This window comes from Dermatophagoides farinae, chromosome 3, assembly GCF_024713945.1.
Source record: "Dermatophagoides farinae isolate YC_2012a chromosome 3, ASM2471394v1, whole genome shotgun sequence".
NCBI classification, from domain to species: Eukaryota; Metazoa; Arthropoda; class Arachnida; order Sarcoptiformes; family Pyroglyphidae; genus Dermatophagoides; species Dermatophagoides farinae.
In genome coordinates, this window is record NC_134679.1 from 3,376,723 (window position 1) to 3,389,660 (window position 12,938).

The following is a 12,938-nucleotide window of genomic DNA, read 5'->3' on the forward strand; positions in this document are numbered from 1 at the left end:
AACGATGTCTATGTGTGTGTGTGTGTGTGTGTGTATCGAATTACGAGAACGAAAATGAAAAACTGGTATGATCGAAGATATTTTATTCGAATGTATGATAACAAAAAAAAATTGAAATCTATTCAAGATTTTTCAGGTGATCATGGTCAATAGTGACAATGCATATTCTATTGCTGAAAATAGAGAGTTGTTATTGAAAAAAGTTGTTATTTTATTTACCAAAATTACATTTAGATATATTATAATGGCGATTGTAAGAAATGTGCTTTAAACATATGAAAAAACGTTTAAAAAGCCAGGATTATTTTTTTCATTTTGTTCCATGCTACTATGAAGATGATCGAAAAAAAATGTCAAAGGTTTTTTCATTTTGCTCGTACATGTTCTATTTTTGGACATCCAATGATACCGAATGCGATAACGATGACAAGGCCAGATGAATTCCACTCTTTTTCTTATACGTGGTTTAGAAAATTTACGTTTTTAACAGTTGATAATCATTATGCGATGACATTGGAGACATTCATGTTTGATGATGATGATGATGATGAAATTCGTATTGTTTGTGAATAAAAATGAGCATATTTAAGTGGATGAATTATCACCATCATCAAAATTTTTGTTTTGTAATTATTATCAATAATTATCATCATCATTTTTGCTTCCTCAGGAAGGATACGATTTTAACGCCATTTTTTATATCTGATAATAAACAAATATTAGGAAATTATTGTCTTTTCATTCATCGCAAGGACAATCGATGGCTGTAAAATAAAATTTTCATTTTTGTTTGATGACCATTTCTAGAGCGAAATTTTGGAACATGTTTAATGAATCGAACGAGAATGAATGAATGAATAATGATGGGTGGTGAACCAAATAACTGTATTCACATCGAAACATGCCAACATATAATGTAATAAAATGTATAACGTTTTTATTTATTTCATTCAAAGTTTATTGACATGTTTGTTTTTCATTATTGATTGAGAATGAATCATTCATCATTCATGCAAATATATCATACCCGTATATATTTTAATGATCATTATTACCGATTCCTTTATTGGACAATATAATTTACTAGATTCGTTAGTAATAGATACAGCGAGTACCACCACCAGATACTTTGATCTTGATGTTTAAGCACATCGAACATTAATGCGAATTTCAGAACAAACACTCTGATTTTTGTTGTATTTTAATTGAATTTTTCTTTTGTTCTCGAACAATATTTGCGGTCAATATGATCGGCCCATATCTTGATCAAACATAATGAACGAATTTCCAGTACTCGCCCATTTCATGTTGTTCCCAAATTGTCAAAACGATCGATCGAAAATAATTAATATTCAAGCAATAGCAGTATCGTTTTTTTTATTTCTAATAAATTGAAACATTATTTTTCACATGTAAAAATTGAATCCAGGTTTTTTCATACATTCCTTACAAATCGCCATCATCATAATATTTAAATGTCATTTTAGTTAATAAAATAACAATTGTCTTTTTTCAGCAATGAAATATGCATTGTCACCATTGACCATGATAACCTACAAAATCTTGAAGGAAATTGAAGGAAATACACTCCAAAAAAAACCATTTTATATTCATCTCTTATTTTCGAAAAAAAAAATTCTCAAAGAATTACACAATCGTATAAAAGATGGCGATAGTAGATATTGAAATATATTGTGTGATTCATGTGTTTCATATATTGAAACAAGTGTTCTGACAATCAGCTGAAGACTTTTTTCTAAATCTTGTTCAATCTGATTCACTCTATAGAAAAAATGATACGACAACCTCATTAATTTGAGGTCTATTTTTTCATTCAAAATTTTTTATACCCAATGTTGCGATAATCTGCTGCCAAAATAAAAACCAAATGGAGTTAAATCCATCCATTCAATCTACATCCGATCAAGAACCATCAACATCATTGATGGCAATGTTTTTAAATCAACAGCAACAACGAATGCAATGGTCATTACAATCGCAGCAATTTTGTCAATCATCATTCGGTCATCATTCTTCATTAGGACCACTTCAACAGCCGCAAAATTATCCCCAACCAATGTCATGTATTTATCATCAATATCCATCATCATACAATGCTGCCATTCCTTTTTATGCAATGGACCCATATTCTCAACCAACATTTTGCCAGTATTGGTCTTATCTTCCATTACCAGTTATGGCCGGAGGTTCATCATCATCATCGACAAAGACAGGATTTCAGTATGCTCAACTGCCATTATACAATCATCAGGCAGGAAATCCCTGGCTGACATCATGTCCGTAAGTTTGGGTTTTTTCTGCAAATCTATAATTTGTGCGACATATTGTCACTTTTCGTTTTAATCCTTCATATTTTTTTTTTGTACATTTTCATTTACATAGAAATCAATCTTGTTTATCAACCATGTCGAATAATTCGAATGATTCTTTTGGCTTTGATCGACTTAATACCCGACTTCGCGATGATAGTGCAGCTCGTTTACAGCAACTCATTTCTTTTCCAGAAGACTCAGATCGACCGATTAATTTGGATGTATTGATGCCAAATGGGACGATAATTCCCATTAATGTAGCTCAAAATGCCACATTCTTTGAAATCAAAGAAGAAGTATTTGAATTATCTCAACGTGGTCCAATGTATGGCGCTCTACGTGATCGTAAACTTTATTCATTCTATTATGTAGATGAATTTGGTTCACAAAAAGAATGTGTTGATGAAGAGATTCGATTATGTGATGCATGTCCTGTAGGAAACGTCTTGAAATTGATCGAACATCAGGAAAATATCGATGATCTTGAGCTTGATGAACAAATTGGCCAACTTATAGGCAAATGTAAGTCACAAAAAAATTTGGAAAAATTCTGTTCTTTTCATTATTTAATTTTTGTCAATAGCATTGAAAGATTTTGATGCTCTTCTGAATCCCGAAGTTAATGAATTCCGTTATCGAATGCGTTCACTGTGCGAAGAGATCGTCAAAACTCGTCAGAATAATTCCTGGTTAGATAAAATGCGTTATGCTTATCCTACCAGTGTCGATCCATCCGATTCGTCGATTCTCCCCGATTATCTTCATGATCGTTTACCGCCAGATGATGTGATTAATGTACAGATCATATTTGATAAACCAGAGTTTTCTATTGTCGTTGCAGTCAGTTGTCAGATAACACCTGGTGAATTACTGCGAGAGTCAATCGAGTTAATTTTAAACGATCCAATACATTCAAAAGAATTACTTAATAACGAACTTAATTCATTCGATACATTCCTTTTGGATTCGAATCATAATCATCAACCAACCAACGAAGAAGAAGAGTCCTATTATGAAGCAAGTTTTCCATCCAATACTCCTTCTAAAAGTCCGAATAATTTTCAATGGCCAAAAAATTTGGCCAATCCATTTATGGATCCAAGTCAATATCTATTGAAAATTAATGGAACTTTAGAATATCTACTTGATAATCATCGCTTGATTCAATATCGAATGATTCAAGAGATTTTATTGCTCAATGATTCGGTTCTACAATTGTTAGCAATACCTCGTCAATCAATAGAATTCGAAGATGAACCCATATATGCGATACATGCTACAATATCTGGAGAATTTCGTCCACGTTCACATTCAATCATTTCTTTGGGTTCATTAGGCAACGTGGCAATGTCGACGACAGCAACTACTAGTCGCCGTCGCGCACAACAAGTGGTCATTTCATCATGGTCATTAGATCGAAAACTATTAATAAAAATTCATTCCGCCCATATTAATCAACTTCAATTTAATAGTGATATAACACGTGTGGCCGTCATGGTTGGCATATTTCATGGCGGTGAGATGCTCTGTGATTCACATATTACCACACCAATAACATTAGCTGACCTGGTCAAAAGTTCACCACAAAACCCAAATATGGAAATTTTCGATACTATCCCATGGGAAGAGGACATTGTGTTTAATTTGAAGGTATCCGATCTACCCCGAATGGCTCGTATCGCATTCACGGTTGTTGGTTTTACTGGATCTCAATCAGCTAGAAAGATAGCACAATTAAGGCAAAAACCAATACCGATTGCATGGGCTAACATTAATTTTTTTGATTATCGTGGTCAACTTTGGGAATCCTCAACAACATTATCAATGTGGCTCCATGATAACGAAAACGAATGTGTGGATGATGCACAATCGGTGTTCAAACCTTTGGAAACGGTCGTACCGAACCCAAACATTGATCAAACTATATTTCTTACTATTTCTTTCACGAAATATTCGGAAGGTGATAATACAGTCATAAGATTTCCAACGCTTAGAGAAATTCTTCGAGAATATCCGATTCAGCAGCAGCAACAACAACAACAACAACAACAAAGCAATGGCATATCATTAACTGAGTCATCATGCAATCATCAACAAAATTCAACACAGATATTGTATGAAGAAAATGAATATGAATCAACATATGATCCAAGAGAGAGAAAAATTTCCGCACAGTCATCACCAGAAGAATTTCCTTTTCTTTCGACAACATCTCAATCATTAGAAGAAGAATCACATGAAGAACATGAACAGAATCTAGCCTTGATTAAAAAGATAAGCGAAGAAGATCTTCTACATCGGATCGAAGAAAAACATCGTGAACTTTTATGGCGTCTTCGATTTGAATGTTGTCAACAATGTCCGGAATCTTTGTGTAAATTATTGATTAGTTTCAAATGGAATAATCAACGTATGATCGGCGATGCTATATCATTATTACAATCATGGCCAAAACTTTCACCTGGTAAAGCATTAGAATTACTTGATTATGCTTATGCGGATAATTTAGTTCGAAAATATGCCATCGAATGTTTAAAAGCTTTATCTAATGAAGATCTTTCACAATATTTGCTACAATTGGTACAGGCATTGAAATATGAATCATATATATACAATGATTTAGTTCAATTCCTATTGGAACGTGCATTCGAAAGTCAACGTATTGGACACCATTTATTTTGGTTATTACGATCAGAAATGCATAATCCAGCCGTTTCCGTAACGTTCGGGCTAATACTTGAAGCCTATTGTCGTGGAGCCATTGATCATATCTATGTAATAATTATTCATGTTTAAGTCTTTATATTATAATCATCGAATTTTATTTTATTCTGAAAACTAATACAGATTCTTAGTCGTCAAATGGAATGTCTAAACAAATTAAAACGTGTCAACATCATCATTCGTGATGATCGTAGTCGTGAAAATCGAGAAAAAAAGATTTGCTGGATGCAGGAAATATTGGAGCAGAAATTTTATCAGGAAACCTTTACGAATGTAATTAATCCATTGAATCCGGTGTATAAATTTGGACGATTAAAAATAAAAAAATGTAAATTCATGGATTCAAAAATGAAACCTTTGTGGTTAGTATTTGAAAATTACGATCCAGGTGCCGGTGATATTTATTTGATATTCAAGAATGGTGACGGTAAGTGTATGTTAATAAATGATTGATTTTAATCATAATATATAATTGCATTTGTAGATCTTCGTCAAGATATGCTTACGTTGCAAATGATTCGAATAATGGATCGTCTATGGAAAGAAGCTGGCTATGATTTCCGTATGACACCTTATCGTTGCATTTCGGTTGAGCATTGTGTCGGCCTTATTGAAGTAGTTCTAAATGCCGATACTATTGCTAATATACAGAAAAATAAAGGTAATGCAGCCATAGCTGCTTTTAAAAAAGGCAGCCTACTCGCATGGTTACGTGACCATAATCCTCAGGAATCAGATCTCAATCGTGCGATTGAAGAATTTACACTTAGTTGCGCTGGATATTGTGTTGCCACCTACATATTAGGTGTGGCTGATCGTCATAATGATAATATTATGGTCAAAAAGAATGGCCAATTATTTCATATTGATTTTGGTCATATTCTTGGAAAGTTTAAAGAAAAATTTGGCATTCGCCGTGAACGTGTACCATTCGTTTTGACTCATGATTTTGTCTATGTGATCACACATGGTGAACAATCATCTAAAAAATCGGAATATTTTCGCCGTTTTCAAAGCTATTGTGAAGAGGCATTCATTATCATTCGAAGACGTGGTTCATTTTTCATATCATTATTTGCCATGATGTTATCGACAGGAATACCGGAAATATCATCGGTGAATGATCTTCAATATTTACGTGAAACATTAGTGTTGGATAAAAGTGAAGAAGAAGCACGTGGCCATTTTAATACAAAATTTATGGAAGCATTAAAAAATTCCTGGAAAACCAGTTTTAATTGGTGTGCACATAGTTTGGCCAAAGATAATCGAATGAATGATAGTTGATCGTCAATATGAAATTCTATTTTCACTGTATTATTCTTGTGAATGAAGAAAAAATTATTATTTTAATCTTTAATGATGATAATCAATATATATGAATCAAATGTGAGATGAAATTGTTATCAATGCTTTATGTTTGTGTATGTGCTAAAACGTTTGAAATGTGTGATATAATAATAAATACATTTTTTTTTTGATATAATTATGTAAAAACGTGATGAAAAGTTTTTTTTTAATTCTGAAGGTGTTATGTGCGTTTCAACAGGTGCGTGTGGGTGTGTCTTGAATGTTTAAAAAAAAACAGAAATTCGTGAATGAAATTCAAGTTTGTGATGATTATTGCTTCGATTTGACAAAATGTGAATTCGCTAAATTGATAAGCAATTTGGACAATTTGAAAAAATGAAATAATTAAGCTTCGAGAACACACACACACTTTTATGCACGTTGAATGTGACACATAAAATCATTTCTACAAGATGTAAAATGAAATATTTGACAATCGATATGATACTTTACCTATAGTACAAAACAGAACCATTTTACTACCTGTAATTATGTATTAAATGTAATAGTTTTTTTTACACAGCAAACTCAAAAGGCCCACACACACTCAAGCACAAAAAAGAAAATGCTGACGAAAAAAATTCTAAGCTGTACGTAGTATTAGATGAACACCAGAATCCGTTTCAACCACCTGCGATAATTCACCAACTTTTAAAGCAAATGCAGCTTCTTCGAATGGTTTTTGCATAGCACCACGAGCAAAAAATCCTAAATCACCACCACGTTTAGCTGATGAACAATCAGATAGTTCGGATGCAAGTTCATCTAATGTGGCCACACCGTTTGAAATTTTTTCATGATAATCTTGAATCAATGCTAGTGCTTCCTCTTTGGTTCGTGTGATATGCTCTTCACGCCATGAACTAGGACGTCGTGATTGATTATGTTTGACCAATAGATGCGAACATCGTATCTTTTCATTATCCTTTGTATTGGCTTCTTGTGTAGGTCGATCCCATTGTGATTCTTTAGTGTAAATGTTTAAATAATATGCCTGGCCAGTGGATCGTGATACTCGTTTTTCCCATCCTTTAGGCAATGGTCCATCTTGATCATGTTCATCCTGAGATTGTTGTTGTTGTTGATCTTGTTGATTATTATTGGCATCTTGATTATTGGCGTCCATTGTTGATAATGAAACTGAATCCAAATATCGAATCGGTCATGTGGAGAAATAAAGAAAGAGAAATGTTAAAAAAACTGAATTCAAAATAAAAATTTGAATTTTCAATGAATTATTAACGAATTTGAATAAAGAAAAGAAATTTGGTTTTTTATTGTGCGTGTGTGTGTGTGTGTTTGTTGTCAAATCGATTTGGTTATGCTAGAGTGAAATTATCATTAATAAACAAAAATCTATGAATAGACATCAATATTTTATCCATTAGACAAAAATTTTTTCTTTTCATACACAAACACAATACGACTTACCAATAAATTGTTGTCATAAACACAAGTTTAACTTTTATATATGTAATATATTTTTTTCCAGGCCCAATAGAAAATTTTTCGAATATTTTGTTCAATTTCAATGATAATATCAGATGTGATTTTTTAAACCAAGTTTCACAAATTTTATTGAATGATTCAATAATGAATCCAATGAATATTATTGTTGAGAATTCGATTGGTAGTTGATGATTTTATCACTAAATATTATTGTATTCGTGTCTGTGTGCAATGTACGAGATGTCAAAAAAGTGAATTTGTTTCTCTACAACTATTTTCCGGTGGTTATCGTTATCTAATATATGGAAAAAGGCCACATACATAAACATGCCAAGATAAGCCCAGAGAAAAAAAAACCACTTCTTTTCTATTCACTTTCTTTCTTTCTTTCTAAATATATAGAATCCATATTTTTTTCTATCCATTCTATAGAGTATGAGCATGTAAGTAAAAACCAGAATCCATAAATATGAGTAGAGGTATGTTTACGAATGCAATTTTTTTAACACTTTATAAACCCATTGCCCATATATGATCGACATGGAACTTAAACTGTTAATAGTTAAGAAATCTGTCCCGAAATTGAGTAGATTACAAACACAACATGCGCGCCTTCAAAAATGATTTCGGAACGATTGATAGGAGGTAAATTATTAATGATACGAATTGATACACTTTTTTTGACACTATACCGATTTAAATTCACGACATACCGGTTATTATATTGGATCTCCTTTGACTATTTAGTTGAATTTAAAAATGAATCAGTTTATAGTAAACAATGAGAAATGATGATAAATTACAAAATGATTTATAAAAAATGAATTCGATAAATGAGTTGGTTAGTTGGTTTTATAATTTACCATTCGGTGCTAAAATATTACACAGTCTCGCGTGATATCGATATATAGATGATCATCATTCAACTAGTACAACTGCAGATTGATCAAAATACAGATAACGCTCGGTTTTGATTGGATCCTTCAATCCTAAATTCATTATTGTATATCGAGCAGATTCTCGTTAAACAATGATACACTGTATCCTATATTTTAACTTTATTTAAAAGGCGTGGTCTTTGGAACAAGTTTTTATCACGTGATATAACATAAAAATCGCTGAAATTGTGATACAAGAATTCTCCCCTTAAATGAATCAAAACATCCCAAAGTATATTTACTCATCATCATTGGATTGGATATATCCGATCGATTGTAATGATGATGACAAACTACGCCGCATTTATTGCTTTGTTTTTTTAATTATTTTTTTTTTTTTTTTTGATTTTTGATTATCGAATTTGATTGAAAATAATTTGTGGCGATAATTATTTACTTCTGACTGTTGTACACAATAAATTTGACACTTCATATTGTTGATGAGAAAAAAATTCGTGGTAAGCATGAATCCGTTTTACTATATTGATGATGACCAATTAGGCAAAAAATAGCTCCAATTATCTTGATTATATTTATTTATTATTATTTGTTTTCTTTAACTATTGCTTTTGAAAAATAAAAATAAAAATTAAATGAGTCATCATGTGATATCGTTTCTAATTTTGCTTTATAAATTTGAATACTCAATTCAATCATATCTAATGTTTTTTTTCATGGCAATTATCTCATTCATCGTTTTTTTTTATTCTCTGCTTTTTAGACTCGTTTTCATTTCATTTTTTCGATCCTTTCTATTACTGTTTTAGTTTTTATTGACACACCGATTTGATTCAAAAGTATGCGTTTTTTTGTTTTGTTTTGTTTACCTGATTAATTGATTGTTCATTAATCAATTCATTTTTATTTTTATTGGTTGTTATACATGTAACAAAATTTAGCTGAAAAATCGTGAAAGTTGTTTTTGACTTTGATTGCGACAATTTTTTGCACAAAACCACCCCCTGAATAAAATCAATTTTTGATGGAACCATCTCAATCATCCAATACACCGTCATCATCATCTACCCGTAAAGATTGATTTTGGCTCTATTTTTTGACTTTTCATTGTTCGATGGAATTTTTTCTTATTAAATAGACAATAAACGAAAACAGGCCAGGCAGTCATCATCATTTGCGGGCTCGGATCTGGATCGTCGACAGCTTCGTGAATTGCGTCATATAAATCATTTGTTGAAAAAATATGATCCGAAATCATTGGATGAAATCAATCGTGAACAACAAAATCAAGGCCTTTCAAATAGAAATGTTCATTTGCCAGTAGCAAGCACTAGTGCTGCTACATCATCATCATCATCATCTAATACAAGAAACATTCGTTATCGAACATTAACAAAAAAAGAACGTCGAGCGCATCGAAAAAAGCAAGAAAAAAAAGTACAACGTCAAGATAATCTAAGTGGTGAACTTCGCCACTATCTGGGCTCAGCCATTAAAAATTCTTTAGGTCATATGCATGATCATATAATTGCAACATTGCCAACAGAAATGTCCTTATATTATCAAAAAGTACACGATACGTTAGTGTTGGATGTAAACCAAGATGATAATAATTCCAATCAAAACTCGAATCCGGCTAGTGGACGACAAATGATGAATGAAATGCATGAATTCATTACGACTTCATCAGTTGATGCCGATCTTGAAGCCACTAGCAATAGACCATCATGCTCATCTAATCCTACCCAATCAGAACAAATGACATCCAATATACATTCATCGAGATCTCGACCTCATTATTATGCATCGCACAATCCATATGCACCACCAATGCATAAACCGGGCATTCTGCCCATCAGAGATTTTCTCCATGATCCATTGAACGCATCGTTGAACACTTTGAATCGTGTAACCAATTTGGTCCGTGTTCCCACATCTCAAATCTATTCACATGGCTATAATATACTCAACAATCTGGCCAGTCCAGTTAATATTCAGCTCTCGACATCACCTACTGTTCCACGTCCGCCAGGAACTGCTGAACGTATCGTTCGTAAAGATGATGACGAGATGCCGGTACCTCCACCAGTGTTGCCATTAATTCAATGTACACATCAACAGACTCGTCTTGAGCCTTTGGATTCGGAAGAATTTGATGTAAAAACTTGGACAATCGAAACACTTCGACAACGTGTATTTCATGGTGTATGTATTTTACTGATAAAATTAACTGAAATATTAATGGTAATAATTATAATTGATATTATTATTCCATGACATGAAACTATTAGGGAATTTCTGAGAAACTTCGTCTGCGACTTTGGCCATATATACTTGGACTTTATGATGGTGATAATGATGTTGACGATTGTCGTGAGCAATTTGATTGGTCATCAAAACAAAAACTATTTGAGCGTTATCGATCACAGTGGAAATCCATTTTGCCTGAACAGGAAAAACGATTCATGCTGTTTCGAGAGCGTAAATCATTAATTGGTAATTATTGTATTTTACATATAGTTATGTCCTGATATATTGATATATGATGAATATATTGACTTTCATCACACAGAACGTGATGTGATTCGTTGTGATCGAACTCATCCATTCTATCATGGTGATCGCAATGAAAATTTGGAGAAATTGAAAGAAATTTTATTGACTTATATGATGTATGATTTTGATACTGGGTACGTGCAAGGAATGTCAGATTTGGTCTCACCATTACTATATGTGGCCGAAGGTGATACCTGTAAAGCATTCTGGTTTTTCGTTCAGACCATGGAATTCACTGTGAGTTATAGAAAATTCTGACTTTATTTAGTGATAATTAGTAATGTTAATCTGTAGAACAATAATTTTGAAATGTCACAATTGACAATCAAACATCAATTGGAAATGCTGTGGAAATTGATTGAATTGACAGATCCAATTTTTGCCCAATACCTCGGTATGATTATTGTTTGAATGTTTGATGAATTGTTTGCATATTACTTATATTTTTTCAGCTAATAATGACTCAGTCAATTGTTATTTTGCATTCCGTTGGATTGTGTGTCAATTTAAACGAGAATTCATGAAATCTAATTCTGATGATTATCAAGAAGTTTTATTATTATGGGAATCAATATGGACTTGTTCATCGATAAAAAAATATTTCAAAAATTTACGTCGACAACAACAACAATCCTTATCCGAAGAGACATCGAAATCAGACGATCAAGAGCCATCGACATCCCAAACAAATGTTGTAAATCTGCAAGTCGAAGATGATAGTAATATTGAAGGTGATTGTATAGCCAAAGCAGCATCAGATTTAGCTATAAAAATTGACGAACAATGCAAAATTGTCGATGAAAAGTCAGAGTCAATCGATAGTACAGAATCGCAAGAATCCATGACGACCACTTATAGCGATGGATCTAGACGACTTTCAGACACTGAATTATATGTGTTATGCATATGTTTAGCTATCATTCGTCGTGAACGTGACTTAATCATGGTCCAACGCTTTGATGCTACAGAAATATTGAAGGTTAGTGATTTTGACCAAGCTTAAAAATTCTTATGATTTTTTAACTTTGAATTTAATAATGCAGCATTTCAATACGCTTCAATTGACCACGAATTTGAAAAATATCCTCATACATGCGGCTAACATTTGGTCATGGCTCATATACGATGATAATGAAAAGTTGTTATATGCTTCATCAACTCGAGAGCACTTATCGATTATTGGTGATCATCAAACAAGAAATCGTAATAGTGAGGAATCACAGCCATCAAACATTCGTAATCGTAATCAACTATCACCAGCTAATGGTGAAGCTATCGTTGATGAAGATTTCGATCTACTACAGGATCTTCGTTTACCACTGGATCGTTCAGCCAATGGATCATCATCGCCGGCAACCATGCCAAATGCACCACTGGCTAGTGATGATTATTATATTTTTAGTTGAATTTTTTTTTTACTGAACGAATACCTTTTGTTTTCATTTTTTTCTGAACGAAAATTGATTAATTTTAATTTGAAGAAATTTTCCTAATTAAAGAATTAAACTGTGTTGTTCAACATAAAACCAATTTTTCTTTGTCCAGCTAAATGATCAGCTCGAAAATCAGCTAAATCGAAATGTCAACATCAATTGCATGGTTAATCTTTATTTTGCCATGAATCTCATTC

The 12,938-nt window shown here is 32.5% G+C and overlaps 3 protein-coding genes across 7 annotated transcripts; 2 read left to right on the forward strand and 1 right to left on the reverse strand.

Annotated features, from left to right (window-relative positions):
• Nucleotides 1-1,681: 1,681 nt before the first annotated feature.
• Nucleotides 1,682-6,543, forward strand: Pi3K92E (phosphatidylinositol 3-kinase 92E). The gene is made up of 5 exons (XM_047058666.2): nt 1,682-2,301; nt 2,404-2,855; nt 2,917-5,108; nt 5,181-5,484; nt 5,542-6,543. The coding sequence occupies exons 1-5, from the start codon at nt 1,889-1,891 to the stop codon at nt 6,342-6,344; spliced, it is 4,164 nt and encodes a 1,387-aa protein (XP_046914622.1). The 5' UTR covers nt 1,682-1,888; the 3' UTR covers nt 6,345-6,543.
• On the reverse strand, nt 6,378-8,856 carry dod ((peptidyl-prolyl cis/trans isomerase) NIMA-interacting 1 dodo). Of its 2 annotated transcripts, XM_047058679.2 has the most exons (3): nt 8,720-8,856; nt 8,570-8,595; nt 6,378-7,547 (listed from the first exon to the last, which is right to left on the reverse strand). In XM_047058679.2, exon 3 carries the CDS (start codon nt 7,531-7,533, stop codon nt 6,991-6,993), a length of 543 nt encoding a protein of 180 aa, XP_046914635.1. In that variant the 5' UTR covers nt 7,534-7,547; nt 8,570-8,595; nt 8,720-8,856; the 3' UTR covers nt 6,378-6,990. The 2 variants fall into 2 exon arrangements, with proteins under 2 accessions (XP_046914635.1, XP_046914634.1); XM_047058678.2 differs by lacking the exons at nt 8,570-8,595; nt 8,720-8,856 and adding an exon at nt 7,839-7,977.
• Nucleotides 8,227-12,834, forward strand: LOC124495311 (uncharacterized). 4 transcript variants are annotated; one of them, XM_075729257.1, is made up of 9 exons: nt 8,227-8,299; nt 9,562-9,591; nt 9,694-9,822; nt 9,891-10,957; nt 11,044-11,248; nt 11,325-11,545; nt 11,603-11,702; nt 11,761-12,287; nt 12,352-12,834. In XM_075729257.1, exons 3-9 carry the CDS (start codon nt 9,777-9,779, stop codon nt 12,712-12,714), a joined length of 2,529 nt encoding a protein of 842 aa, XP_075585372.1. In that variant the 5' UTR covers nt 8,227-8,299; nt 9,562-9,591; nt 9,694-9,776; the 3' UTR covers nt 12,715-12,834. The 4 variants fall into 4 exon arrangements, with proteins under 4 accessions (XP_075585372.1, XP_046914625.1, XP_046914623.1 ...); XM_047058667.2 differs by lacking the exon at nt 8,227-8,299 and adding an exon at nt 9,031-9,252 and having other exon boundaries at nt 9,516-9,591; XM_047058669.2 differs by lacking the exon at nt 9,562-9,591 and having other exon boundaries at nt 8,257-8,335.
• Nucleotides 12,835-12,938: the final 104 nt, after the last annotated feature.